Genomic DNA, 26,485 nt, shown 5'->3' with positions numbered 1-26,485 from the left:
AAAGTTTGACTTTATAAAAGCCTGCTGGGTTTTGTATTGATTTTCTTTTTTTTTTTTTTGTCATACATTGTATCCGCGAGAGTGTATTTCATCTCTGGCGGCAACAATTTTCAATCACAGCTTTGTTCTTATTTGAACTTTCAACAATTGCCGTACACTTATTGTAGGTTCAGTTTAAACCTCTCTTTGTGTCATGGTTGCTCTGATTTGGCCAACAAAAAGAGAACGGAAAGGAAATAAACAACATTCTGCAGTTTTGGTTTTTGTACTCCAAATGATTCAAGAGGAAGAACTGTAATGTAATATTTTATACTCCATAGTGCTTGGGATAATTTTGCACAATGGACTAGTTGAAATAAAAAGATGAATGGTACTTTAAAAATACTCTTAGCTTTTTTTTTTTTTTTTCCAGTGCACATAAATGGACTGATGGAATTACTGAGTGTGGACCTACCAGCCAACAAAATGACAAAAAACTGTCAACCGGCCGACTAATTGACTCGCCGACAGCGCACCAGACAGAACGACTGGCCAACAAACAGATCAAATGGCCACCAAGAGACTGCAGTCTGAAAAACCAAACCACCAACGACCCCATGGACATGACCAAGGGAATGACCAACCACCAAACAAACCAAATAACTTACCGTAATTCCCGGCCTGCAGAGCGCACCTGGTTACATGACTGTCCGAGTACATTTGGAAAGGAAATACCATTTGGTACCTACATACGCCGCAGCTGTGTAAAAGCCGCAAGTGCCCACATTGAAACGCGAGATATATACAAAGAAAGACGGTACACAGAAAGAGTTTAGCGCTAGCGCGGCGCTAACACTAGCACTAACGTTAACAGAGCCGGTTAAAATAAAACTTACCGGTAAATATCACTGCGACACGCCAGGAACACAGCAGCAACACGACAGCACAGCGCTAACGCTAGCGCAGCGCTAACAGGGCCGGTCACTTCCTTGGCACATATATTCCACCGATTTCATTCTTACCCCCCCCCCCCCGAGTACCCCCTTGCGGCCGTCAGAAAAAATGCACAAATTAAGCCCATCACCGCATAAACCGCAGGGTTGAAAGAGTGTGAAAAAAAGTCGCGGCTTGTAGGCTGGAAATGAAGGTAATAGGAGACCACTCGAATCAAGGAGGAACCAACTGACTCTCCTCCGACGGAGCACACAAAGCAAATGACCACTCGCCAACCAGCACTAAAAGACCACTTGATTCAATAACTCACCAAGAAAATAATCACCATAAATTAACCAACCAAACAGACCGAGAGCATCCCTGACAGACTAACCAAACAAAAAACTAAAATCAACAACGCACCTGAATTGACTAAAATGCCCAAACTATCAAACCAACAAGTGACTACCTTTCCAAATAATCAGCCAACCCAAGAGATCAATCAACTATTTGACGATCTACTGGGCCCCAACTGACCAACAAATCAATTAACTACCAATCATCCAAGTAATTGTCCAATCAGCAAGGGACCAGACCAGCTCACAGATTTACCGACTGCCAACTGAACCGGTCAGCCAAGCGAGCAAGTGACAGAAAGAGCACCTTGTACACCAGCCAATTCAGTACCGGTAGCTTGTACTCTGTCTAAAAATATTGGATCCTTGAAGACTTGCTTGCCCGAGCAATTTTCACAGCTGCAAAGTTTGGCAAAGGATCCCATTTATTCCCTACATGGTAAATAAATGTGTCACCGTGGAAGAGCGAAACTGGTACAAAATGCCAAAAAATGTCACTTGTTGGCTCGATGGGAGTTGAAAGGAGGAGGAGGAGAATTGTTTGTTTGTGGTTCCATAAAAAAACAGGTTTAATGCTGTTCCAACAAATCTTAAGGACTGCTGCTGTCATTTGTCAATTTTTTTCCTCCCCGTTCAAAACGAAAAGCTGCATAGGCTCAAGGATGAAAAAAAAAAAAAAAACTTAAAAGCAAGGTCTCCTCATAATTAAGTGCCTTATTTGCTGTGGATTTACACTAGCGAATCCCTTAAATTGGCTATTATGGAGGGCATATCTTGAAAGTAAGTGGCCCGCTTGCAGCGTATTGCAGTATTCAGGTGGAGTGGAAGAAGAAGCGGGTCACTTGGGAGACGTCAAGCGTGAGAAATGCTCGTATGCACGGCTTTCTGGCACCTGTGAGGTAGGACCGAGAACAAAGACAATGCTGTGAAAGATTTCCGTTTTCTTTTCGTTACTCTGAGGCCATTAGCCGCTTCTGTTCAGAGGCTGGAGCGGTGAAAGGAATTTGACATTTGTTCCCGCTTGTTATTGAGTTGCAAATTCACACCCTGTTCTTCGGCACCTGCGTCCTTCAGAGGTGGACCAACACTGCGGTATGAAGACAGGCGTTCATTTCCGCCGTCTGGCTCAATTACAGCAGCACGTCCGGCCAGAAACATCTCACAACGCCCCGCCCGTCTCCCCCTGCCTATCCCGAACCCCCGAAATATGCACCTTTCCTGAGATGGATGAAGGTGCCCGCTTCATCGACATACTTCTGGACTTTCTGCAGACTCACGCCTGCCTGATCTGAGCTAGGATAAGGAGCAAGCAGCATGACGAGCTGAACTAATGGCTTTTTGATGAGCTCCTATCGTCATCCACATCTGCATCAGCATCAGCACAGCAGAGAACCTCCACTCAGACCCACTTCTGGAATGACTCACTGCTCGTATTTTCTACGATGGTGGTTCCTTGAATTGTGGTTCACTATCAAACAAAATGGAACAAAAGGGCCAATTAGATGTCAATTGAAAACAATCACATAGTTCCGCTTTTTGTCTGCTGGTTAAATGCTAATAGGAAACGCAATGGGCGAGACCTAGCTAGAATTTAAATTACATGGAGATTTGAACACAAAGGGTGCAGCAACATGTCGACAGACAATATAACATTAGTCACAGTCATATATTATCTATTCTCGATGAAGAACAACATATTAGTGCCGTACAGAGCAGCGGAGAGAAACTGAAACTGCAACGCGTACAGTAGTTGGATCTTTTTTATTCTGCACTCAGGTGACTAAAGCGGGCACACCAGAAGGGGCAGCACAATGGCCATTTATTTGGTGCAGTGTGAGCATCATAATACCGACATGCAGCTATACGTTGAGACGGTCACAAATCTTCAGTAAGCTGCAGTCAGGGGCGGAACTACGTGGTGGACAGGGGTGAGACAGGAAGTCGGCCGCCCAGCTGGCGGCTGCGACCACCTCAGACTGAGAAAAGACCAGTCCGCTGGCGCTCGCACCCCTCATGATTTTTAGGAGTGTCATGGTCCTCCCGGTCAAGCCCTGGCTCTGCGTTCGCGCTGATTGGGAGGCGCACACCTGCGCCTCATGCTGGCTGATTGGCCCCGGTGTATATAGGACCATAGGGACGACTGGTCCGGCGCCAGATCGTTGCAACTTATGCCCCGTTCCTGCACTCCCGTATCGCTGATCGACAACCCGTGTGTACCGACCAGCGCCCGTTCTCCGACCGACCCCGTAAGCCTGACTCCCTTGATACTCCTGCCTGCTTTGATCGTTCTCCCGTGTACCGACTCCTGCCTGCCCGCTGACCTGCTCTCTACGCCCGACGTCCCGACCAGCGCCGCTGCACCTGACTGCCTGCCCGATCCCCGACCTTGGAATAATAAAAAATTTTCCCGAATTACACCTGCGTCTCCCGACTCCTGCATTTGGGTCCTACCTCCGTTCCGATGGGTCGTGACAAAGAGACTAAATGTTTCATCTGCCCCCCACATCTGTTCTTTTATGGGGTTTTTTTCTTTTTGGGGGGATCGAAAGGGGTAACTAACAAAGCCCAGAAACGCTTCTTGGAAGATTATTTATGCTGATTCAATAATTTAAAGGCTTTGAAAAAAAGGGTACATACAAATATAATGGGTGTCAATTACCACTGTATTTTAAGATGTTTCCTTTTCCATTTTCTTTGCCGCTTATCCTCACGAGGGTTGCGGGGAGTGCTGGAGCCTATCCCGGCTGTCAACAGACAGGATGCGGGGTACGCCCTGAACTGGTCGCCAGCCAAATGACCCCTCCGTACAGGGCACTTAACCACGCCTCCTGAAGTGACATCACGCCACGTGCGCTGACGTAAGACAAACAGTAAAAATGGCAAATACAATACAATACATTCTGAACTGAGACAGACTCCATGCTTCTGATTTCATTCAAATCAACAATATATTATAGATTCTAAATACAATACATTCTTAACTGAGAGGGACGCCATGCTTCTGATTTGATTCAATCATTCACACGTAGCAATGTTACGCTAGCGGAGAACGTCTCATTCATTTATACGAGACGTGTATTGAAAATCAAATATAGGGCATATCTTCGTGCAAACACAGTCTGGTTAAGCTTCGGCCGCGAGCCAGCAAGAAAGCGACACGTTTGTGCAGTCCGATCGTCGCTAAATATCGCTCAACAAAGAATAAGTGTGTCAATCGATCACACGTAGCGGTGTTACGCTAGCGAAGAACGTCTCATTCATATATACGAGACGTGTATTTAAAATCAAATTTAGGGCATATCTTCATGCAAACACAGTCTGGTTAAGCTTCGACCGCGAGCCAGCAAGAAAGCGACACGTTTGTGCAGTCCGATCGTCGCTAAATATCGCTCAACAAAGAATAAGTGTGTCAATCGATCACACGCAGCAGTGTTATGCTAGCGAAGAACTTCGAATTCATTTATACGAGACATGTATTGAAAATCAAATATAGGGCATACCTTCGTGCAAACATATGTGTTCCGGTTGATATTAGATGGATTTAGTTGATGATGCGGTCTTCCACAAAGTTTGATCCATCGAAGGCATTTTTCGCACTGGGTCTTCGGTTTTGGAAAGGGTACGAATGGAACTCCACCAACTAGCCTTTCAGGATACCTGTCGTCACTATTACAAAGTCCGTGACTACACCTCTTAACCATATCTATTGTTAAATAACCCAAATACGCGATCAAACGCTAACAAAACCTATACTGGACCATGCAATGTTGTCTGAGAAAATGGCGGGAGCAAAAACGGGCTTTGGTTTATGCAGATCGCTGGCCTCTGATTGGTCAGTGACGCGGATTGCGCAATATCCACGGAGGGGTCAATCGCAGGGCACATGGAGACAGACAACAGTCGCACTCACAATCACACCTTGGGGCAATTTAGAGTGTCCAATTAATGCTGCATGTTTTTTTGCAATGTGGAAGGAAACCAGAGTAAACCCACACAGCCACGGGGAGAACATGCAAAGTCCACACAGGCGGGTCCGAGATCGAACCCGGGACCTCAGAACTGTGAGGGCAACGCTTTACCAGCTGAACCACCGTGTTGTAATATAGTAAATTCTGATTATTTCCAATGGGAAAAGTGATTCTAAAATCATATCGCGCTGGTCCCACACCATATCTCCCGCAGCGTATACATCACATGAAGCACAAAAAGGTTTGCAAGTGTAAGCACACTCTCAACTTTTCTCTCAAGTGATTATGGATGTGGTGGAAGTAAAGCTGCTCCCCAAGTGCCTCTCTGCATATTTAATGCGCCCGTGTGGATGATTGGGGGTCTGAGTGCCATCGGTGTAAAAATGGTGTTACTAACCAGCAGGTGCGGGCCGGACGGACCGTGCGGTCCAAGGCTGCAGAAATGGAAGAGAGGCGTGTTCGTGTCAGATAAGGTTTTAGCAGGCACACCAAGTAAGGAGAGGAAAAATAAAGTGAAGGGGGGCGGACGATGCAAAAATGGCATCATCAGTGCACTCTGACATGCGTGATGGATGCCAGTAATCAACAGTTTCATACTGAGAAAGTTTACATTGCCGAGCACCTATTCGTCATCGAGTTCTTACCACGTCTGCGTTCCAAATCGGCAGATCTTTGGGCCAATTTCAGGCTTCGCTGATATCGCGGACAGTCTCATTTTCACCAGGGAAATGGAGCAAACGTATGTATCGAATTTACTTTTAATATACTGGAGTGCCATACACACAATGTGCCACAAGTAAAAACGAAGCGCTACACGCGCAAGCCTCACAGAAATGATCACATTTTCTCTTATGAGTAAAAAGTCTCATGTTCTTAAAATGGAACAGCGGTATGCATAAAAATGTAAAATTACAAACGTTTCTGTGGATCTATGGTACAATATGTGTCTGCTTTTTAGCCAGTCCTCAGAACCAGCTTCCATTATTTACCACATTCAAGATTGCACAACTGCCCTTTTACCCCAAGGAGCCCGTTTGTAACTTACTATAAGAGCAGCAGAACCGTGCCAGAAGTAATGGAAAGCAAAGGTTTGCAGCAACAAACACGGAAAAAATGTATTTTAAACAGATATGAGATGGTCATAACTGTACATGCATAAGAAAATCTTTTTTGTGTTGTCACTATCATAAAACCATTACATTTACCTTGAAATTAAATCCTTTAGGGAATGTACGATATGCTTAATAGATTTGATTATTTTTAAGATAATCATCAGGACAATCTTGATCTATTTTAGTTCAACAAAGAAGTCAGAGTTGAGTTCTTGGGTTGCTTTGGTCCATCTGGCCCACTCGTTGGCCAAATGTGCTTAACGGCACAACTTTACAAACCAAGTCAATCTCATCCAGCTTCTTTGTGAAATGTAGATTTGTAAACTGCTGTAATGACTAACATATCCCCGTGGAGGGCGGCGTTGCATCGCTTTAGTTTTGAGGTCAGCCGCAGCTTTTGAGAAGAACCATATAAGGAAGCGAAATCGAGAGTTTCGACGTCGCTCTCGGCACGTTTCATAGTTGTACATGTATAAATGGGCGGCGCAGGGTCGATTCCTGTTCAGTGATGTCGATGTGTGCCCTGTGACTGGATTGCGACTTCGGGCAAAGTTACCTGGGATAGGCTCGAGCGCTCCCGCGACCCATGTGAGGATAAGCAGCTTGGAAAATTGAAATGTACTGTAATTTCCGGCCTATAAGATGCGACTTTTGTCACACGAGTTCAACCCTGTGGTTTATGCGGTGATGCGGCTAATTTGTGCATTTTTTCTAACGGCCGCAAGGGGGGACTCGAGCGGAAAAGGTAGGAGTGAGACCGGTGGAATATATGTGCCGAGAAAGTGACTTTTACCAGTCTGGTCCTGTTAGCTCTGTGCTAGCGTGTATTTCAGTGATTTTTACCAGTATGTTTTTTTTTTTTTTTTAACTGGCCCTGTTAGCACGTCGGCGCTAGCGTTAGCGCGGCGGCACTAGCATTAAACTCTGTGTACCGTCTTTCTTTGTAAATATCTCGTGTTTCAATGTCGGTTTCAATCTGGGCATGTGCGGCTTTTACACGGCCGCTGCGTATGTATGTACCAAATGTAATTTCCTTTACAGATGTACTGGATGAGGCTTAGAACCAGGTGCGCTCTGTAGGCCGGGATCTACGGTATCTACGTTATCTATAATTAGAGTTACTTTGGGGAACTCTGCCTTGAAAACAGAACACGAGCGAGGCTCCTGTGTGTTTCACAGGTACTATGCTTTCTTTTCTGTGTACACTGAGATATGGACCTTTGGTTATGTAGTGGTATTACTTTAATTCTTGTTATTGAACAAAAAAATAATAAATTCTATTCAATATAGCTAGGCTATGAATCTTTTGGTATGCAAGACACATGCGCGAAAACAGAACACGGCTTGTCAACAAAAGGTCTGTTTTTTTTTTTTAAAAGAAAAAGTTCGTTACAGCGAGGTTCCAAATATTTCATAAGACTCCGTCAGAGTCCTCTCCTCGCATTCCCCATCTGCTTCTTCCCGGTTCCGAGCGTTTCTTCGCTCGGGTGGATTTGCTGCATTAGCGGAATGAAACGTTGAGTGCACCTGTCAGATTAAAGGATTGAATTCTGTTATTTGTTGACTGAAACTGTTCAATCTAATCCGCTTGTCTTCCTGTGAAATAGATTGAATTGGAGTGCGGACGCATTGGAAGTGAAAGAGGCCCGTTATCCCCGCTCTGCTCTTACCGGGAATACATATTAAATATTTACAGTATTCACTCAGGTGCGTGTGTATTGTCCGTCGCACTTGCGAGGGGGAGATGTGCATCTCGGTTTGTTTATGGAAGAAGTAGGCTGAGGGCGAGGACGAGGACGAGGACGAGGAGGAGGAGAAGGAGGAGAGCTCCTCTTTCATGTGCTGCAGCTTTGATTATTGCTTTCCAGTGTTGGATTAATATTCAGCGTGCCGCTCTCGGAGGACTGTGCGAGTCAACATCAATTTGTGCAGTCGGGATGCCTACGATGACTGCGCCGAGTGCACGTAATTCCCACAGACCGACGCTCCACTCGTCGTCGAGTTCAGAAGGAGCAACCTGGGCTGATTGCATATTATACGTACGATTATATAAAGCGGCGTCGTGGCTCCTCTGGTGGATCGAGAGGAGCGCGTGGAGAACAATTCCCAGCGAAGGATGCTTTCCGTGTTGCCCGGAGCTGTGCCAGGGGAGCGGGATGGAGTCGTCACACTCCCGGTGAAGCTCACTGCATTTTGACACCGTGATATAGAAATACACACACACACACACACACAGATTGGCGTTGCTACGGCAGCAAGCAGAAATCAAAGTGGCTTCTATTGGCGGGCCTTCCCCTCCACCCCCAACCCTCTGGGAAGCTCAGTGACTCTCTTCCATGATGCTTCTCCTGTCATCCCGGTCAGCTGCAGAGATACCACAACTACTCGCCCTTAACACACACGCACAATACCCACATGTGCAAATGTGAACCCACACACACACAGTCAACCACCGCTGGGAGCGATGATCACAAAAGATGCAACAACGATGATGAATAAAGACAAAAATACGACGTGTGACAGCTTTGTATCCCTGCGGTTTCACCTTTATACATCATAGCTCCACACGTGCAGCGCAACCTTATTACGTCCATGGCTTCCAAAAAAATAATGAGATCAAGATGAGAGCTGCACAGAAAGAAAAAAAAAATGCTTTTGCAAAGATAACTAGAAATGCATCGTGTACGTTTTTAATGCTTTTCTCCGTGTCGGTACGCGAACGGCAAAGATTTGAAATGCGGTGGAACCAAGTCCATCCATCCATACAACTTGTCCTCATTAGGCGTCACAGTTGAGCTGAAGCCTATCTCAGCTGCCCTCGGGTTGAGCGGCAGGTACATGAAAATAACACAAATCATATTCATAAATCACAGCCGAGGACGATCTACTCTTCTATGAACTGAAATGTATGTTTTGGGTTTTTTTTTTTTTTTAATATGAGGGAGGAAAGCCACAGAAAAACTGGGACTACATGCAAATGCCACACATGCTGGCTGGAGCTAAGATTCGAACCCGGAACCTCTAAACCAGGGGTTTCAAACTCATTTTTCTCACGGGCCACATTGTGGTTCCAGTTTCCCCTCAGAGGTTCCGTTATGACTGAAACAATGCAAAGATTTAATCGTCTCATCGTATTTAAATCATCAACTTATGATCCACTATTAGAATCAGAAATCAGGGGTAATGTCTTTTTCAACTATTCATGTTTGGGAACACAAAAATTGCTTGCAATATCTCAACTTCATCATTTATGATGCATGACAATTTGAATTTTATGTATAAATTTTTACAAGAATAATTTAAATTGACAGTCTCGATACGGCTTCGCAGGCCACATAAAATCCTGTGGCAGGCCGGACCAGGGCCCCGGGCCTTGAGTTTGACACCTGTGAGGCAGACATGTGAACCACTCTCTAAAATTCTCGGTTTAAGATACGGTGATGGCGAAAGTCAGCACAGGGGTGCAAAGGCAGAATTTAAATTTACCGGCTCAGGCTGCGGTCAGATGGATTGGATCCCGTCGAGGGCAGGACTCTGTGTGGGCCACTCAAGTTCATCCATCCAGACATGGATGAGGGAATTTGATGTGGATGAACTTGACTGGCCTGCACAATCCCGAGCTCAACCCTCCAGAAGACCTTTGGAGGAAGTAGAGCGGGGACTGAGAGGGCGTAAACTAACAAATGCGGTTCTGGAAAGGTGGTCATAAATTGCCATGAACTCACTCCTAAGTCAAGGCAAGTCAGTGAATACTGAGTGGCATTGACGTGTGTCAAGGGTAATATTTGTGGTAAATTCTGATGAAAGATTAACCACATGCAAGGTTTGCACCTCAAATGGAAGACTAATGACTTCATTCATCACTATAAAAACCATTGAGACAAAAATGTTGAATTAAGTTAAGATAAAGTTCCATGTCATTTATGAGTCTAATTAAGAAGGCAATACAATAACAGACAATACGGAGACTGGTTTGGGACCATTACAAATGTGACTTGAGTGTATTGGTAACGCTAACTCAAATACAGCTAGAGTACTGAGTGAAAAGTGGCTAATGTGCGAATATATGTTGTAACGGAGCATGACTAAAATTCTGACATCCTTAACATATGTTATTACTAGTTTCTTATTACCTTATAACAAATTGATTCTATCTACTGCTTCTACTGTGATTTACATTCAGAACGGCAGACCCAAGCAGTGTTGCAGGACTGACTCTATACTAGTCTAAACAATCCATCCATCCATCCATCTTCCATGCTGCTTATCCTCACAAGAGTCACTAGACTACAAGAGCCTATGGTGCTCATTCAAGATGGACCTATGTGTCTGCACCACGCCTCTCCACCCCTCGAGGCACCCAAAGTCTCGAACCCCCAAATACGAATGTTCTCGCCGGAGATGACAAGAAGCGTGCCCCAGAGCGTTGCGCAAAACCCTCCGAAATATCGAGCAGTACATTCACCGATGATCCATCGAACCGCCGTAGCCGACCGGATCGCCGGCTACAAAACCAACATCGTGTTTGGCGGCTACCCGCCTCCAGGAGCCGAATCTGAAAGACAACTCCCGCGGCCTGTGAGATTGACACTATGGCGACTCCGTTTGGGCTGGTGGAACAAGCTCAACAACTATCAGCATCGACGCGACAACAACGTCGTCGATAATGCCCTAACTTTGGTTGAACGGTGGACTGCACCCTGAACTGGTCACCAGTCAGTCGCAGGGCACATACCGACACCATCACTGAGTGGGAATTGAACCCACGCTGCCTGCACCAAAGTCAGTGGTGTGTACCACTACAGCATCAGTGACTCTTTTTCCATTGTAAACTACAGTACTACCTAAAACTAATACAAAGTTTGAAAGATACTGCCGTCATGAGCCAGGCTGGGCCACGGCCAAAGGGGGGCATGGCCACTGCCCTGGCCGGTGACACCTGTCACCGCTCAAAGCGGTTTCACATTGGGACCGTATTTAAGTTGGACTTTTGGTCACTGGCATTCGCCAATTCGTTGTGCACTGTGCCCTGAGTTTGAGTTGCATTCACTGACAGTAGGAATCTCCACCACTGAAAATAGTGTAGTGTTCTGCTATCCTCATCACAGTGTTTCTATGCCACCTCAGTTTAGTCCTGTCTCAATTTATGTTCCATAGTCGAGTCCTAGTTCCGAGTTTGTCTCCTAGTCATTAGACCTCGCTGCATGTCTTTTGGATCCTGCCTAGCCTAGCGTTTCTCTACCTGTGCCTTCACGGACTGCTTACACCGTGTATGACCTCAGCTTGAATAAAACTACGCCTAACATCATGTCCTCGTCTTGGAGTCCTGCATTTGGGTCCAGCCCTGCACCGGAGGCCCGTGACAACTGCTCTTGTTTTACATCTCACTGGCAACAACGTAGTGTATGTGTTCGGAGGGGTTGGTGCGACAGTCGATAAAAGATCTGCAGAATTCCCAGAGAGGCTTCCACTTGGACATTTTGGAGCAAAAGTTCATAACTGTGATTTATAATCCTGCAACGTCAAGCAAAGAACAGTTTCATGTCGTCTTGGAATCAAACTAATCCCCCTTCCCATTTTCACATGCGTGCACTTCATCCTCTGGGAAATGCATCGATGGTGCCGGACGGGATTAGCGATGACAAGCAGTTTCCCCGCATCCCGAGGTCTTTTATTGTCCTCACATAGATCATCAACGCTCATATTTCAAAATCCTATAACGACATCGCTCACGAACTGCAGGACGCACCCTGGATCAATTAAAACGCAGTTAACTGCTTTCATATGGAACCTAATCCAACTGCGCTAATGTTCAAATGTTACTGGGGGTCATTTATAATTTTTTTTTTTTTTTTTTTTTTGCAGAGCCTAGAGCTTAAAAACAACATCTATACGTTCACAGACACGTCTAATGCATCACGGGCACCATCCCGCAGGCGTCGGTTGATCAATCCCCCCAGCCTGGCTTGAGCGCGGGGGGGGGGGGGGTTTGAAAATACGCACATCAATCCATCTCTCCACCCAGCCGCTGCACTTGCTTAATTCTCTTGTTTAGGAAAGCTCCCGGGACAAGTCTGAGGAAGGAAGCGGGCTCACGCCCACATTAGACCCACGGGCACCCCGGTAATTGCTTGTTAATACGAAAAAAAAAATAAAAATAATGGGAGAAAAAAAAGTGATGCGGATCTATTTTCGCCTCTTATGAACATTTGGGACGGGAGGGAGGGGTGTATCATATTAAGTGTGCTATTAAACTAAAACACGATGTTAAACAGCATGTTAAAACCGGGTAGCCTGTGTAATTTAACCCAAATGGGTCAGAACAAGCAGAATCCTCATTATTATTCATTTCTGTGCAATGTTTAATGCGAGCAAGGTACGTTTGATGTTTTAATTCTTCATAGAACACGTTGCAGTTTAGTTGTTTTCTAATAATCAAGTTTTGCCAAGTTGTAGAGGTGGGCTACATTATTATTGTTTTTTTTTTTTTTTTTTAATGTCGCATTATCGCGCACGCACTTACGTCTCTGAAGCGGTTCCAGTGCTTGATCTTGCGGCTGTACTGGGAAATGGTGGACAGCCACTGCTCGTCCTCCATAAAATTGCCTGTTTTTTCCGCCTCCTTGACGCTCCGCACGTCGGCGGCGGTGGTGGCGGCGGCGGCGGCGGCGGCGGCGGTCTGGAGGCTGCTGGAGCCGAGCAGCACCAGAACCAGCACCAGCGGCGGGACCGCGAGGCACAACATTATCCGCCCTTGTTGGAGCACGCTGAGTCGGCCAAGGAAGGAGGAGAAGAAAACGCAGCTTCTCGGAGCGAGATGAAGACGGCGAGGAAGGAAGAGGAGGATGCTGAGGATGGAATGGGGGGGGGGGGGGTGATTAGCCTCGACGATGCTCTTCTTCTTTGCGGGGAGGGGAGGGGAGGGAGTCTATAGCCTAGATTGGGGGGAATGGAAATCCGCTATGGATCCCCAGGTTACGACGAAACCAAAACCACTCGGAACACAAAACAATGCATTTGGAAAGTTGGAAATCCAGTGCGACTTTTTGGGGAAAAACAACCATATATATATTTATAAAATGAAATTACATTTTTGTAAACCATGTGCTTCACTATTTTTTTTTCTTCAAGAATCTTAAAGGAAGGGAAGCAACTGAAGAGTTTAAATGGTAAAGCAGTTTAAATTGAGTAAACGCTATTTAGGCACAGTGGAACACCTGAAAAGCATTGGCCTCACAGTTTGCAGGGTCCAATCCCGGACCCGCCTGTGTGGAGTTTGCATGTTCTCCACGTGCCTGCATGGGTTTCCTCCTACATCCCCAAAACATGCAACATTAATCGGACACTCTAAATTACCCCTAGGTATGATTGTGAGTCCGCCTCTATGTGCCCTGCGATTGGCTGGAAACTAGTTCAGGGTGTACCCTGCCTCCTGCCCGTTGACAGCTGGGATGGACTCCAGCACTCCCCGTGACCCACGTCAGGATAAGCGGCAAAGAAAATCGATGGATAGAAACGCTATTTATAGTGAAGGTATTATAAGTGAATATGTATGAAGCCACTGGTTCTTAAACGGTTGACCAAAGTACCACCTACAACCCAAACCCAAAATGACCAACATAGTACATCTGTAGTAGTAAATAGGGATAAATAGGGCGGCACGGTGGTTCAGATGGAAAGCGCTGGCTTCACAGTTCTGAGATCCCGAGTTCAATCCTGGACCCGCCTGTGTGGATTTTGCATGTTCTCCCCGTGCCTGCGTGGGTTTCCTCCGGGCACACATGCAAACAATTAATCGAACACTCTAAATTGCCCCTGGGTGTGATTGTGAGTGCGCTTGTTTGTCTCTATGTGCCCTGCGATTGGCTGGAAACCAGTTCAGGGTGTACCCCCACCTAGGCTCCAGCACTCCCGTGACCCTTGTGAGGATAAGCGGCTTTGACAATGGATGAGCGGATAGAGAAATGAGTTTTTTTTTCAAGTATTTGTTTTTGTCAGCCACTGTAACATTACACTGTTTGAGCATTAACATTGCACTAATATACAAAAACAAAAACTTTAATTATTCAATTAACATCTATTTTACACACACACACAAAACAAAAACTGTACTGCAAACAGACTGCTCTTGAGTATACAAAAAAAAATTGAGATACTCTAACATGCCCAGTTTGTGATTCTTTCACGTACCACTTGAGGAAGCCTGCATACCTGCAATGATACTTGTACCAATCTTTTTAGAAGCTCGATATAAAGTTTGCTAATCCAACATTTATTGAAAAGGTCTTTCAAAGAGGATTTAGTTTATTCTTTTTTGTCTGATCAGATTTAAGCCTGTGGTGCTGTAATTTCCCCAGAATCTGGAGTAATCCTATTTTAAATTTGCCTAAGAGTACATCAGCAACATTTTCTCATCTGTAGTCTCCCACTTATTAATGCCATCCCATCAATGACTGCAAATCTGTTTTAAAGCATCAGAATAGTTTTCGGCAATGCAGCTATTCTGACAGTTGCATGAAAACTAATACCCACGTGCAAATCTACACATCTCACATCAGGATCCAATTACTTGTTGTCACATAGCACCGTTTTCGCATTCTCGGTATAGACGAGGCGGCCGGGTGACCGTCTCGCATGGCGAGGAGAAAACCTTAAAGTAGCTGCTGCACCTGCACTCACTCATTCACTCATTCACTCATTCACTCATTCACTCACTCACTCACTCACTCACATATGCTTCCATTATGCATGCGAGGGTCTGCGCTCTCAGGGAGGTCGAGAGCAAAGACGGCAGACGGTTTTCAAGCCCGCAGTCACATCCTGTAAAATGACAGAGCCGCAGGAAGGGGGAGGGGAGGGACAGTCAGGTCTTCCATGTATGAGGTACTGAAAAGATGCCTGAGATGTGTGCAGAGTACAGAAACTGGCATCAAGTCATGTCAGTCCTTCTCCTGATGTCAGGCCGAGTAGCGAAGCAAAATGACAGCAGTGTAATCTGGCTAGCCGTCAGTCCCCTTTCTCTCATAAATTGCAAAAAACAAGTTAATTTGATGGAATTTTGTTTATTAAATCAATTATTCACCCCCCCCCAGTAGCCCTATTATTTAATATGTAAGACAGATAAACTACATTCAACTCACCAGGATCCAGCCGCCTTTTTGCTAGCTCCAAGCGAGCTCGGCTAGCTGGTTAGCGAGCCCACTGTGGTTCTCTAAAATAGCAGCTCAGCATTTGTATTAACATTTCTAAATGGCCTTAATAAGTAGGAGAAATAACCAAGAACCAAAATATTTGTTGGGGGAAAAATGACTAGACTGTTGAGAAAAGAAAAGATGGAAATCATTGTTAGGCCAAAAAAAAACAAGCAGAGTAAATGAGCTGGTTGACAACAGGTGCGCATTGAGGCTCATGAGTTGGCCTCTTGTTCTTGGAGAGGAAAATGGCAGCTTCAAAGAGTGGCTGTGCCTTTAGTGGGAGGAGGAACTTGGCTCTATTCCACATCCTCAATACGCACTTTGATTAATGCAGCCATCCATCCACTTTCTGAGCCGCTTATCCTCACGAGGGCTGCATCCAATAAAAACTGTCACCGGGCAGGAGGCGGGGGACACCCTGAACTGGTTGCCAGGCAATCGTAGGGCACATAAAAACAAACAACCATTCGCGCTCACGATCACACCTATTTAGAGTGTCTGATTGATGTTGCGTGTTTTTGGGATGTGGGAGGAAACCGGAATGCCCGGAGAAAAACCCACGCAGGCACAGAGAGAACATGCAAACTCTACAAAGGGGGAGGCTGAGATTTGAACCCCAGTCCTCAAAAGTGTGAGGCCAATGCTCTACAGCTGCGCCACCGTGCTGCCTCAACAACCTAAAATGTTAGAAATATTCAAACCACAATTTTGATCATGATTTCCGCCCAACTGGACTTGCGAAAACATAATTGTTTTATTTGATTCATACATCATTTTATTTCTTGATTCTTGTTGTTTTTTTTTTTTTTTTATCCAATATTGAATTGAATAAAAAATAATTAGATTTTTTTTTCTTTGCTTGGTTCCAACCAAATTTAATACTGATCAGATGGCAATTGTACATTTGGAAGCAAATTAATTGTATTTTTTCATTATTTTCGAAAGACTTTTAAATTAACAATCACTTGTACATACTGTGGTGGCTCAGCTGGTAAAGCGTTGGCCTCACAGTTCTGAGGTCCAGGGTTCAATCCCGGCCCCGCCTGTGTGGAGTTTGCATGTTCTCCCCGCGTACCTGTGTGGGTTTCCTCCGGGCACTCCGGTTTCCCTCCACATCCCAAAAACACGCAACATTAATTGGACACTCTAAATTGCCCGTAGGTGTGATTTTGAGTGCGGCTGTTTGTCTCTATGTGCCCTGCGATTGGCTGGCAACCAGTTCAGGGTGTACCCCGCCTCTTGCCCGTTGACAGCTGGGATAGGATCCCGCATCCCCCCGACTCTTGTGAGGATAACCGGCAAAGAAAATGAAAGTATATACTGTGCTCATTTGTTGTATTTATTTTACAGGGGGAAAGTGTATAAAACGCATCCGGTTTAATAAGCTAATAGAGAGGCAATGAAATGCGCAGTTTAAATCATGAAAAAAACATTTTAATATGAGCTCAGAAAAAGAAATGAAAAATTTACATGTGCCCAGACTGCTTACCTCTTAATTCAGCCAAAAACAGCCTCCCTCAGTTGAAGTCAATTCACCAAAAAAAAAAAAAAAAACAACAACATCTCGACAGAGAAGCTAAATATTTGATAGCATTCCGCTAAAATGAGCAATCGCTTCATTCGGGGACGAGACAAAGTGAACCGACATGAATAATAATAATCATCGTCTCGTTTTTCTGTTGGTAGTCCCATGCCTTCACTTCATCCTGTCGCTATCAACTGCATGTGACCCCCCCCCCCGCACCCCCCCATCCCATGAGTCTATCATTTCACAACCGGCAATGACATTGGATCAATCCACACAATAATTGTCATTCTTGGGCACGGCGCAAGCGAGTGGAATTGTGCTAGAAGTCTGCCTCGTGTCACAGAGTGTGCACACAGACAGGAGGAACAGTGTGGGGTGGGGGACCGGGGGCAATTACTTTTCAAACCTGGAGATGGAAATATTGCATTTTGTAATAACAGCACATGCGAAAATACAATGACGTTTATGACACTACCTATATTTGTGACCTCATTGAGTGCCTCCTCACGTACAGCTCGTGTCAGAAAGATTCAAGGACTTTTGCCACGAGATAAACGGTGAGGCTCCAGCACTCCCTGCGACCCTCGTGAGGATAAGCGGCAAAGAAGATGGATGGATTGATAAACAGTGTTCCATTTAGATAAGAGTTCACTTCACTTCCCGACCACCCTCGTAACTCAAAATACTCGTAGCTCAAATCATCGATTCCTAGTGAATTGAATGGAAATGCCATTAATCCGTTCGAACCTACAAAGCACTTAGAAATTTGTTTTTATTTTAAGAAAATAATTTTATGACGATTGTTCTATACTTTTAGTCTGAAAACACAAAGTCATTGTATAATTCCATAAAACTGAAAAGACAATTTTTTTTGTCACACAGCATCGGTCGAATGGCAATTGAGCCGCTCCTTTTAGCCTTGGCCACATGGGGGCAGTATAATACAGACAGATTGGCATACTGCACTCAGCTCATTGGACAGTAATATCAGTCGTTCTTTGCATAGGGCAAATCATTTTGTTTAATTTGTATGTAAAAAGAAAAAAACGTATGTCTGGGCACTCATATTTCAAGCTATCACTGTGTATAAAACAAGACATTAAATGGGCTACAAATTGCCCGTGGACTTTAGCTTAGACACCCCTGACATACAGTATCTGGTAAGAAAGTCATTGAGATTTACACGGAAGAGTTTGAAAGCGTAGAAAAGTCTCGACGCATACAAATACTTCGTTGCTGGATCTGTTCTCAATCAAGAATAAATCCCACATACCGATGGAGCCATTCAGATTTTTTCAATACAAATACCAATATTTAAATTAATGACCCCCGGTTTTACACAAACTTCCATTCATTAACTATGATTGGAAAAAAAAAAAAAAGACACGACACGAAGCGTGTTGCGGCCATACGCTAAACTTCGGTAAAATTCTTCGTTACATACTTTTTTTTTTAAATATACATTGTTCTCAAATGAGTCCAATGCGTATTTAAAAAAAGAAAATAAACCGCTGGGATAGGCTTCAGCCAAAGTACACAGAAGCGCGTTACGGCCACACGTTAACCTACGTAAACCTCTGTGTGACCAACCGTTTATTTTCTTTTTTTTTTTTTTAAATTGGCAGTGGACTCATTTGAGAACAATGCATATTACAAAAAAAACATCTGTCGGGGAGACGTTTACCAAAGTTTAACGTGTGGTCGCAACACGCTTCTGTGTACATTGGAGACAACTCCGTGGCTTTTTTTTTTTTTTTTAAACGGATTGTTCTCAAATGAGCCTACTTGGCATTATAAATACTTCTTGGTTATTTGCGATAGAGAAGAATAATTCCTACCTTAAATGAAGTGATCGCTACACAGGCGTGTGTATTTGGTTGGGCGCCATCCATCATGTTTAATTGCCGAAATCCATCGAGATTTTCTCATCTTCTCATCTGATATTCCATGAGAATTATCTCTTTGAATATCTGTCTTGACTGTTGTGACAACCAACAGCACAACAGGTCTCCAGTATTGTGAATATTCTGCTGCAGTTCAATGTCTCCCACACTGTCAAACAGCTCTTTTTGACCGGCAATATGGTGTCGTGAGCGAGGCCGGACCACTGCCAAGAGGGGCGTGGCCTGGTCACCACTCCGAGCAGTTTTATCTCTGACACCTGTCGCCGGTCACAGCTGTGTCACATGAGGCACTGTGATTAGACAATGTATTTAAGTTGGAGTTTTGTCACTGGTTTTGGCCAGTCCGTTGAGTATTTGTTCCCGCATCAAGGGTTACTCTGCCACTGCACCATTATAGACAAGTCACGCTTTTGGTTAGGCTCTTGAGTTGACTAATAGTTATCGGACATTGGTTCTTCTGTTTTGGACCCTGCCTTCTTGGACTGTCTCGTCGCGCACAACCTTAGTTTATAATAAAACCCACTGAACATCATGTCCTCGTCTTGGAGTCCTGCATTTGGGTCCACCCGTGCACCGTCGGTTCATGGCAAATGGTGACGTCACGTGCACGAGCTCTACTCGGATACTTGATCATGTAAATGCTCAGTACACCGGGTTAAAGAATGAACAGAACCTTACTGGCCTCACTTTGTGAGCTGAAGTATTTACAGTATGACTGTAAATCTCATAACGTTTCCCCACAGAATGAAACAAGCAAGCAAGGCCCGAGCCATACTTTGAACCCGAGTTTCAAAGAAATGAAACCCGCGCGGGTCAGGACTTCGCACCACGCGAAAAAAAACAAACAAAAAAGAATCTCATCTGTCAGCACAACTCATCGAGAACTGCGAGCCAAGCGGGTCTTTTTTCTGCTCCCCCCCAGCAATAAATCACGAGCTGAACATGTCACAGTCGGTCGACATGGAGACCAATCGGCACACACGTGAATGTGGTGACGGATAAATGAGTGGACGCCTGGAAGTGACGCACAACTTGATGTCGTGGATTTTGACCGACTGTGGGAGGAGAACCGCCACTCAAGACTGTGATGCAACTACTCCACTGTGAGTAAAAGTTCATCCGAGTAATATGAGGAATGTAATGTGTTACTATGTCACAATCTCTCACCATTATTAAGGCATTATTAACTGTACAGGCAACCTTTTCAGTAACTTTTTAACATTACACATCATCTAAATGTAAAAGTCCGAACAGCAATGAATGTAATTTTGTTCACATCAATTTATGAAGTCAATCCATACATAATCCATTCATCCATCCATCCATCCATCCATCCATCCATTCATTTTTTTAAACTGCTTATCCTCACAAGGGTCGCAAGGAGTGCTGGTCAACGGGCAACCGCTTGGCGGAAAGCAGTACGGAAAATAGATGGTTGGATGGAAATATGTAACAGAATCTGATTGTATATTTAGACTTTTAGTTGCTCTCAGTTTGCTTTGCATCCTATTTTCTGAGCCACTTATCCTCACAAGTATCGCGGGAGTGGCGGAGCCTATCCCAGCTATCTTTGGGCAGTAGGCAGGGTACACTCTGGACTGGTCGCCAGCCAATCGCAGGGCACACAGAGACAGACAATTATTTGCACTCACAATCACACCTAGGGGGAATTTAGAGTGTCCAATTAATGTTGCATGTTTTTGGGATGTGGGAGGAGACCGGAGTGCCCGGAGAAACCCCACGCAGGCATAGGGAGATCATGCAAACTCCACACAGGCGGGGCCGGGATCGAACCTGGGTCCTCAGAACTGTGATGCCAACACTTAGCTGATCACCGTGGTGTCCACTGTCATACAAGTTTAAATATAAGTTAAATGCTAACGGTAATGATAAAGAAGTAGAAGAGGCTCAACAAAGACACAAGCGCACTTTACACGTTACACGAGTTCCCTGTCGAAACTTCAGATTCATCTTGTCATTTCTAGAGGAAATCAAAATTAATAACAAAATATTTTGGCAGAAGTACTTGAGGCCGTGTGTCCAACAACTGAAGTTCAAATGAGGATGGGCACTGCGATTGGCCGGCAACCGTTTCAGGGTGTACCTTGCCTCCTGCCCGAAGATAGCTGGGATAGGCTTTAGCACTGCTGCGACACTTGTGAGGATAAGTGGCTCAGAAAATACGATGGATGGATGGAAAAGGATGCAAAGCAAACAGAAAGCAACTAAAAGTGCAAAATCTACAACGTGATTCTGTTACATATTTCCATCCATCCATCTATTTTCCGCGCCGCTTTCCCCCAAGCGGGTGTGCAGGAGCCCAGCGACCTTCGGGCTGAACTGGTTGCCAACCAATCACGGTCTTCAAACTACCACACATGTTTTTGGAATGTAGGAGGAAACCGGAGTACCTGGAAAAAAGCCACGCGGGCACGGGGGACAACGTGCAGACTCCGCAAATGCAAGGCTGCATTTGAACCCGCAACCTCAGAACTGTGAACAACTGTGGCAATAGTTTATTCAAGATGCTGAAGAAAAACACGTTTTATGACGGCAATACACGTGATTACTATAGTATAGCCATGCTGATACAAGCTCGCCATCCTGCTTCTTTACTGTAACTACTTGAATCATAATCAACGCGCATCTCCGGGATGAGCCCGTTCTCGGTGCTAGGAGGCAGCAACGTGGTCGCTATGGTGACAGGACGGCATGGCAACCACCGCAACCTGGGACTTCTAACCCCCCCCCTCCCTCTCTCGCCCCCCAACTCAATTCGCGTGTGCCCTTATTGCATCACGAGTGCCACGTCGAGGTGGGAAGCAGAAATGGAAAGGAGCAAATAGAGCATGGCGCGCTCCGTGTTTTACAATTCAAACGGGCCTCGGAGAGCTGTTAAATTGCTCCGCCTCAGGCGAGCAACTTCATGCATAATAAATACACAAAGCAAATGCATGGCTAGGCGAAGTTTTTTTTTTTTTTTTAGCCACTCCAATTTTGTCAATTGTGTCTGGAACGTGCACTATTAATTAAAGGGGGCTTATTTCAAAGGCATCATTTCGAGGAAACAGGGCACTTCAGAATGTTTTTTTGTGTTATTTTACAAAATTAACAGTGCTCCAACAAGGTTTCCTCAAAAAAGGTGCGTACAGCTTTACTAATATTGCAGATATTCCCCCAAAGGGAAATACTGTTATGAGTTGTTAATGTGAAATCCTGAAAATTCAAGTTTTTCACCCCCCCCAGCAGGTGAAGGGAGGAACAAAGAAAACCAAGTTCTTCATATTATAAAAGCAGTGCAGTGACGCCCCCGTGTGGAATGTTATATCATTATACGCTGTTTGAAACTTCTACAACTAAATAGCCATCCATTTTCTTTGCCGCTTATCCTCACGAGAGCCGCGGGAGTGCTGGAGCCTATCCCAGCTGTCAAAGGTCTGGAGGCGGGGTACACCCTGAAATGGTCGCCAGCCAATCACAGGGCACATGGAGACAAACAGCCGCACTAACAATCACACCGAGGGGCAATTTAGAGCGTCCAATTAATTTTTTGCATGTTTTTGGGATGTGGGAGGAAACCGGCGTGCCCGGAGGAAACCCACGCAGGCACGGGGAGAACATGCAAAGGCCACACAGGCGGTTCCGGGATGGACTTTACCAGCTGCAGCCCACAACAAAATATAAATAAAATAAATAAAAAACAAGCTATATAAAACATACATCGGAATATATTACACAACGTAGACGAAAATAGCAACACCAAGCATGAAATAAGCAAATAACACAAACCAGGAAGTGATCTGATGATGACTAACATTATTTTGCACAATTTGGAACTTTTTTCTATGTAAGATGACGTCTTTGCAAACCCCCCCCCCCAAAAAAAAAAAGATAAGAAATGATGCAACACACGACGAGGGTAGTTGCGACGACGAAAGTGAATTTTAGTAACTTTTTTTCCATTGTATTGTGTGCAAAAGTTTGCCCCAAAAAACTTGTGCAATAGTAAACTTTTAAGAATAATTTTGCTACAAAACGATGTGCCCTCCCCGCCCCGCCCCCTTACGCCAACGCGTTGGACTGTGATTCATCGTCGCTGCTGCTTCCGACCGTTTCGTTGCAAATTCGCAGCCTACGTGCAAAACGTGAGGCTCGTGTGACGCCTGCTGCTGACCTTTGTGACCCTTTCTCACAAGTTTTCCCCTATTTTTTTTTTTAAGGCGAGATCGTTTGCCGTCTGTGCTTTTAAAACTATCTTGTTCTAAAATTATAATAAATACGTAGGTGGAATGATGGATGTTTTTAAGAAGTCGGGCTCGCAGAATGGAAAAGTTTTAAGGGGGGGGGAGGTTGGGAGGGGGCACATGGTGGTGGGCGGTCGCTGAAATGTTACCAGGCAGGGTAGAAGGCAGAGGACGTGAGGTGTGCCCTGATTGGTGCAGAAATTCAGTGGGCGGAGCTTCTCCCCTGGCCTATTTAACGCTTTGTTCCATTGTCGCTCGGTGATGTTTTCCAACTGGGTCCACTGGGGAAAGGGAGACTGACAGAAGGACTTGCTTCGAGGGGATAACCTTTTAGCACTTCATTTTAATTTTTTTTTTTTCAAAGTTTGACAATGTCTTGCGGTCATTCCCTGGACGGGAGCTTCCCACCTTCCCCGGCCGAGGACGGCGGCGGCTCCAAGCGCCTGTCCTGGGGCAGCCTGCTGCAGAGGCTCGCCGAGCTCAAGGGACTCAATCACAGGCGGTGCAACGACAGTGATGCCGGTCAGTGCTGCGGAAAATACTTTTTTTTTTTTTTTTTTTGTCTCGGGACACATAAACATATCGTTACGTGCAATCGGCGATCCTGCAGAAAGCATTACTTTTAATTAGAAAAAAAAACAACAACACTGCAGGGATATATAGGAAACGTCTGGATGAATGAGGAAAAAAGTGGAATAAAATGGAAATATGGAAATGGAAAAAAAAAATGGAATCAAATACAATTTAAACAAGCCAAAGAAAATACAGGATTGAAAATAAAATACTTTTAAAAAAGGGAAATAAAATGTACTTTACATACATTTTGTTGCTTGAGAGTAGTTATGCTTCCGAACGGAACTGCACGCGAACATCTTTTCATATTTTGATTAGATGTTTGCAGTGCGACGGCATGGTGGATCAGCTGGTAAAGCGTTTGCATCACAGTTCTGAGGTCCCGGGTTTAATCCCCGACCCGGCTGTGTGGAGTTTGCATGTATCCTCCGGTCAAAAACATGCAACATTAATTGGACACTCTAAATTTCCCGTAAGTGTGATTGTGAGTGCGGCTGTTTTGTCCTGCGATTGGCTAACAACCAGTTCAGGGTGTACCCCGTCCCCTGCCCGTTGACAGCTGGGATAGGCTCCAGCATTCCCCGCGACCCTCGTGAGGATAAGCTGCAAAGGAAATGGAGAGAGTGGTTAGCACAGGTGCATCACAGTTCTGGGGTTGCGGGTTTGAATCCAGGCCTTCCAGTGATGCGCTTGCATATTCAAAAAGTATGCATTTTAGATTGACTGAATACTTTCAAAACTGTCCTTGCATGATAATGGTTGTCTCTATCTGTCGTCATCTTTTTAATGACTCGTCATCCTTCCTTTCAGGTTCCATAGCAGACATGTCGCTATCTAACTCCGAGAGCAGCTTCCTCTCTTATCCTTCCGAGGAGAGCCTGGCCGCAGAGCTGGTGGCCACCATAGAAGAATCCCTCCACGGGGCGGCGCACCTCCTGGGCTGCTCCCGTCTCCTCGTACCCGACTCCCTCCTGGACCACGTGGGCCAGGAGCTGGTCCACTTGGCGGTCAGCGAGCCGTGCGGCCTGCGGGGAGCGCTCATCGACCTGTGCGTGGACAAGGGCGAGCCGGGGTCCCCGCGCTGCGTGGACGAGATCGCCGTGGACGCCGCCCTGGTGCCCACCTTCCACGTGACCCTTGTGCTGAGGGCCGAGTCGGGCGGACTGTGGCCCAAGGTCCGGAGGCTCTTTCGAACAAGCCGGTCCGAGCCGACGTGCGAGACACCTGCGAGGCAGCAACACTCTCTAAGACTGAGTTCCGGCTTCAGGGCCATGAAGCGGAAGTTGTACTGTTCGGGGGAGCTTCTCATTGAAGAGTGCTCCTGACCAAAAACCACTCCGTGACTTAAAAAGTCTCAAATGAACATGTTAAGTGAGACTAAGTGCACAATCCCAAAAACTATTTGTACTTCTGTAGCAGCTTCTCACCTGGTTGCAGGTGAAGTTTTTTTCATGCCATTATTTCAGACTAGTTTTAAAGTTGCTCAAAAGGACAACTTTGGTACTTGATTTTCAGACGTTACATCCTATTTTGTACTGAAGGCTAATAAATTATTTTCTATGAATTTTGTCTTTCTGTCTGTGATTGGCATGATTTAGCCATCGTGGGCTATTCAGTTGTAGAGTCCCAAAAGTTACCGTTAAGTATTGAATTCCTTGTTTAAGGCAGTTTTGAGAAAAAGGTTCACATTATATTTTTAAAAACAGACAGGTTAGGTCTTACGTAGATTAAAAAGGCTCATTTTAAACTTTTTATCACTAAATTATGAAAACTAAATACAATCATTTTAATTAAGTTTTAAGGAGGAATTAAAAGCAACAAATATCACATCTGTACAGGAGTATTAATACATTTGTGTTGACGACACAATTGTAAACAAAATTAAATGGCCAATATGAAACTTTGCCATTGCTTTCATCCCTTCAAGGCCACCGTACAGAAGGAGTCCAAGTGACCGGGCTAACATTCTTTAGCAAAGGTGCTTTTAACACACTAAACATTACCCTTGTTTCACATCGAAATAATGCAGCACTAAATTGCTACAAAATAAACATCTTAAACTCTTTTCAAAACAACTGACAAGCAAAAGTTTTTTTTTTTTTTTAAATAGAGCAAGGGTCTGACTCCAAACGGCCTCACATTTTGCCCTTTGGTCATCAATAGACTTTTCCGACTGGCGATCTTAAGCTCCACACCCCCCTAGCTACATTTGCAATGTCCCACAAGCTTTCAAAATGGCAACTGAACCGAACAGGTTTGAAGTTGATTCTCAATCGCGTATTCCAGATAACATTGTGGTATGTTTTTTGCCAAATGCATCAGATTTGTCCAAGAGGGTTCTACAGAGAGGTCTCAACTATTTCACGCAAGGATATGTACACAGAATTAAGATTTTGGACGGAATATCAGGGTTACAGCGAAACGTTGGCGATGGATGCAAAAAGTTTGACGCCTCACAAACTTCATATTGAAATCCAGCAGGATAAAATAGTGGAATCGTACTGCGCATGTAAAGCAGGGTGAGTACTTTTTACTTGGAAAGTTCACAAGTAATATCATTGTAGTCTTTTTTAAATTAGTTGGGTTCGATTTTCTACTAGTGCATTTCAACAATGGTGATGAACTCAGTCAGGATGTGGTCACCAGATGAAAAACTTTGACTTGGCTCGTAATCACACCCAGTGCTCCGTCTTA

At 44.9% G+C, this 26,485-nt stretch overlaps 2 protein-coding genes across 7 annotated transcripts in view; one reads left to right on the top strand and one right to left on the bottom strand.

Moving 5' to 3' along the window:
* Window positions 1-19,157, bottom strand: part of spock2 (SPARC (osteonectin), cwcv and kazal like domains proteoglycan 2) — a 44,987-nt gene extending 25,830 nt beyond the window's left edge. Inside the window, exons 1-2 of one of the 5 annotated variants that reach the window (XM_061837265.1) lie at window positions 15,489-15,841; window positions 12,872-13,196 (exon numbers count right to left, since the gene is read on the bottom strand). In XM_061837265.1, coding sequence (XP_061693249.1) covers window positions 12,872-13,093 — 222 coding nt within the window. In that variant the 5' untranslated portion in view covers window positions 13,094-13,196; window positions 15,489-15,841. Of the gene's footprint in view, window positions 1-875; window positions 984-1,243; window positions 1,293-12,871; window positions 13,197-15,079; window positions 15,169-15,488; window positions 15,842-18,908 lie in introns of those variants that run through there. The other 4 variants (XM_061837264.1, XM_061837261.1, XM_061837263.1 and 1 more) reach the window with 4 other exon arrangements.
* A 173-nt stretch (window positions 19,158-19,330) lies between these two features.
* On the top strand, window positions 19,331-25,404 carry LOC133509762 (DNA damage-inducible transcript 4 protein-like). Of its 2 annotated transcripts, XM_061837101.1 has the most exons (4): window positions 19,331-19,608; window positions 19,718-20,077; window positions 23,583-23,740; window positions 24,602-25,400. In XM_061837101.1, the coding sequence occupies exons 2-4, from the start codon at window positions 19,977-19,979 to the stop codon at window positions 25,114-25,116; spliced, it is 774 nt and encodes a 257-aa protein (XP_061693085.1). In that variant the 5' UTR covers window positions 19,331-19,608; window positions 19,718-19,976; the 3' UTR covers window positions 25,117-25,400. The 2 variants fall into 2 exon arrangements, with proteins under 2 accessions (XP_061693085.1, XP_061693086.1); XM_061837102.1 differs by lacking the exons at window positions 19,331-19,608; window positions 19,718-20,077 and adding an exon at window positions 23,048-23,119 and having other exon boundaries at window positions 24,602-25,404.
* The last annotated feature ends 1,081 nt before the right edge of the window (window positions 25,405-26,485 follow it).

Source organism: Syngnathoides biaculeatus, chromosome 12, assembly GCF_019802595.1.
Source record: "Syngnathoides biaculeatus isolate LvHL_M chromosome 12, ASM1980259v1, whole genome shotgun sequence".
NCBI classification, from domain to species: domain Eukaryota; kingdom Metazoa; phylum Chordata; class Actinopteri; order Syngnathiformes; family Syngnathidae; genus Syngnathoides; species Syngnathoides biaculeatus.
The sequence above is the reverse complement of the archived record's forward strand: the minus strand, read 5'-3'. Positions and strand labels throughout refer to the sequence as shown.

Bases quoted from the DNA above. Each gene is read 5' to 3' on its own strand.
- LOC133509762 (XM_061837101.1), top strand. From the start codon at position 19,977: ATGAGTGGACGCCTGGAAGTGACGCACAACTTGATGTCGTGGATTTTG. The intron at 20,078-23,582 runs GTGAGTAAAAGT...TTTTTTTCAAAG, and splicing joins TGTGATGCAACTACTCCACT to TTTGACAATGTCTTGCGGTC. The intron at 23,741-24,601 runs GTCAGTGCTGCG...CCTTCCTTTCAG, and splicing joins GTGCAACGACAGTGATGCCG to GTTCCATAGCAGACATGTCG.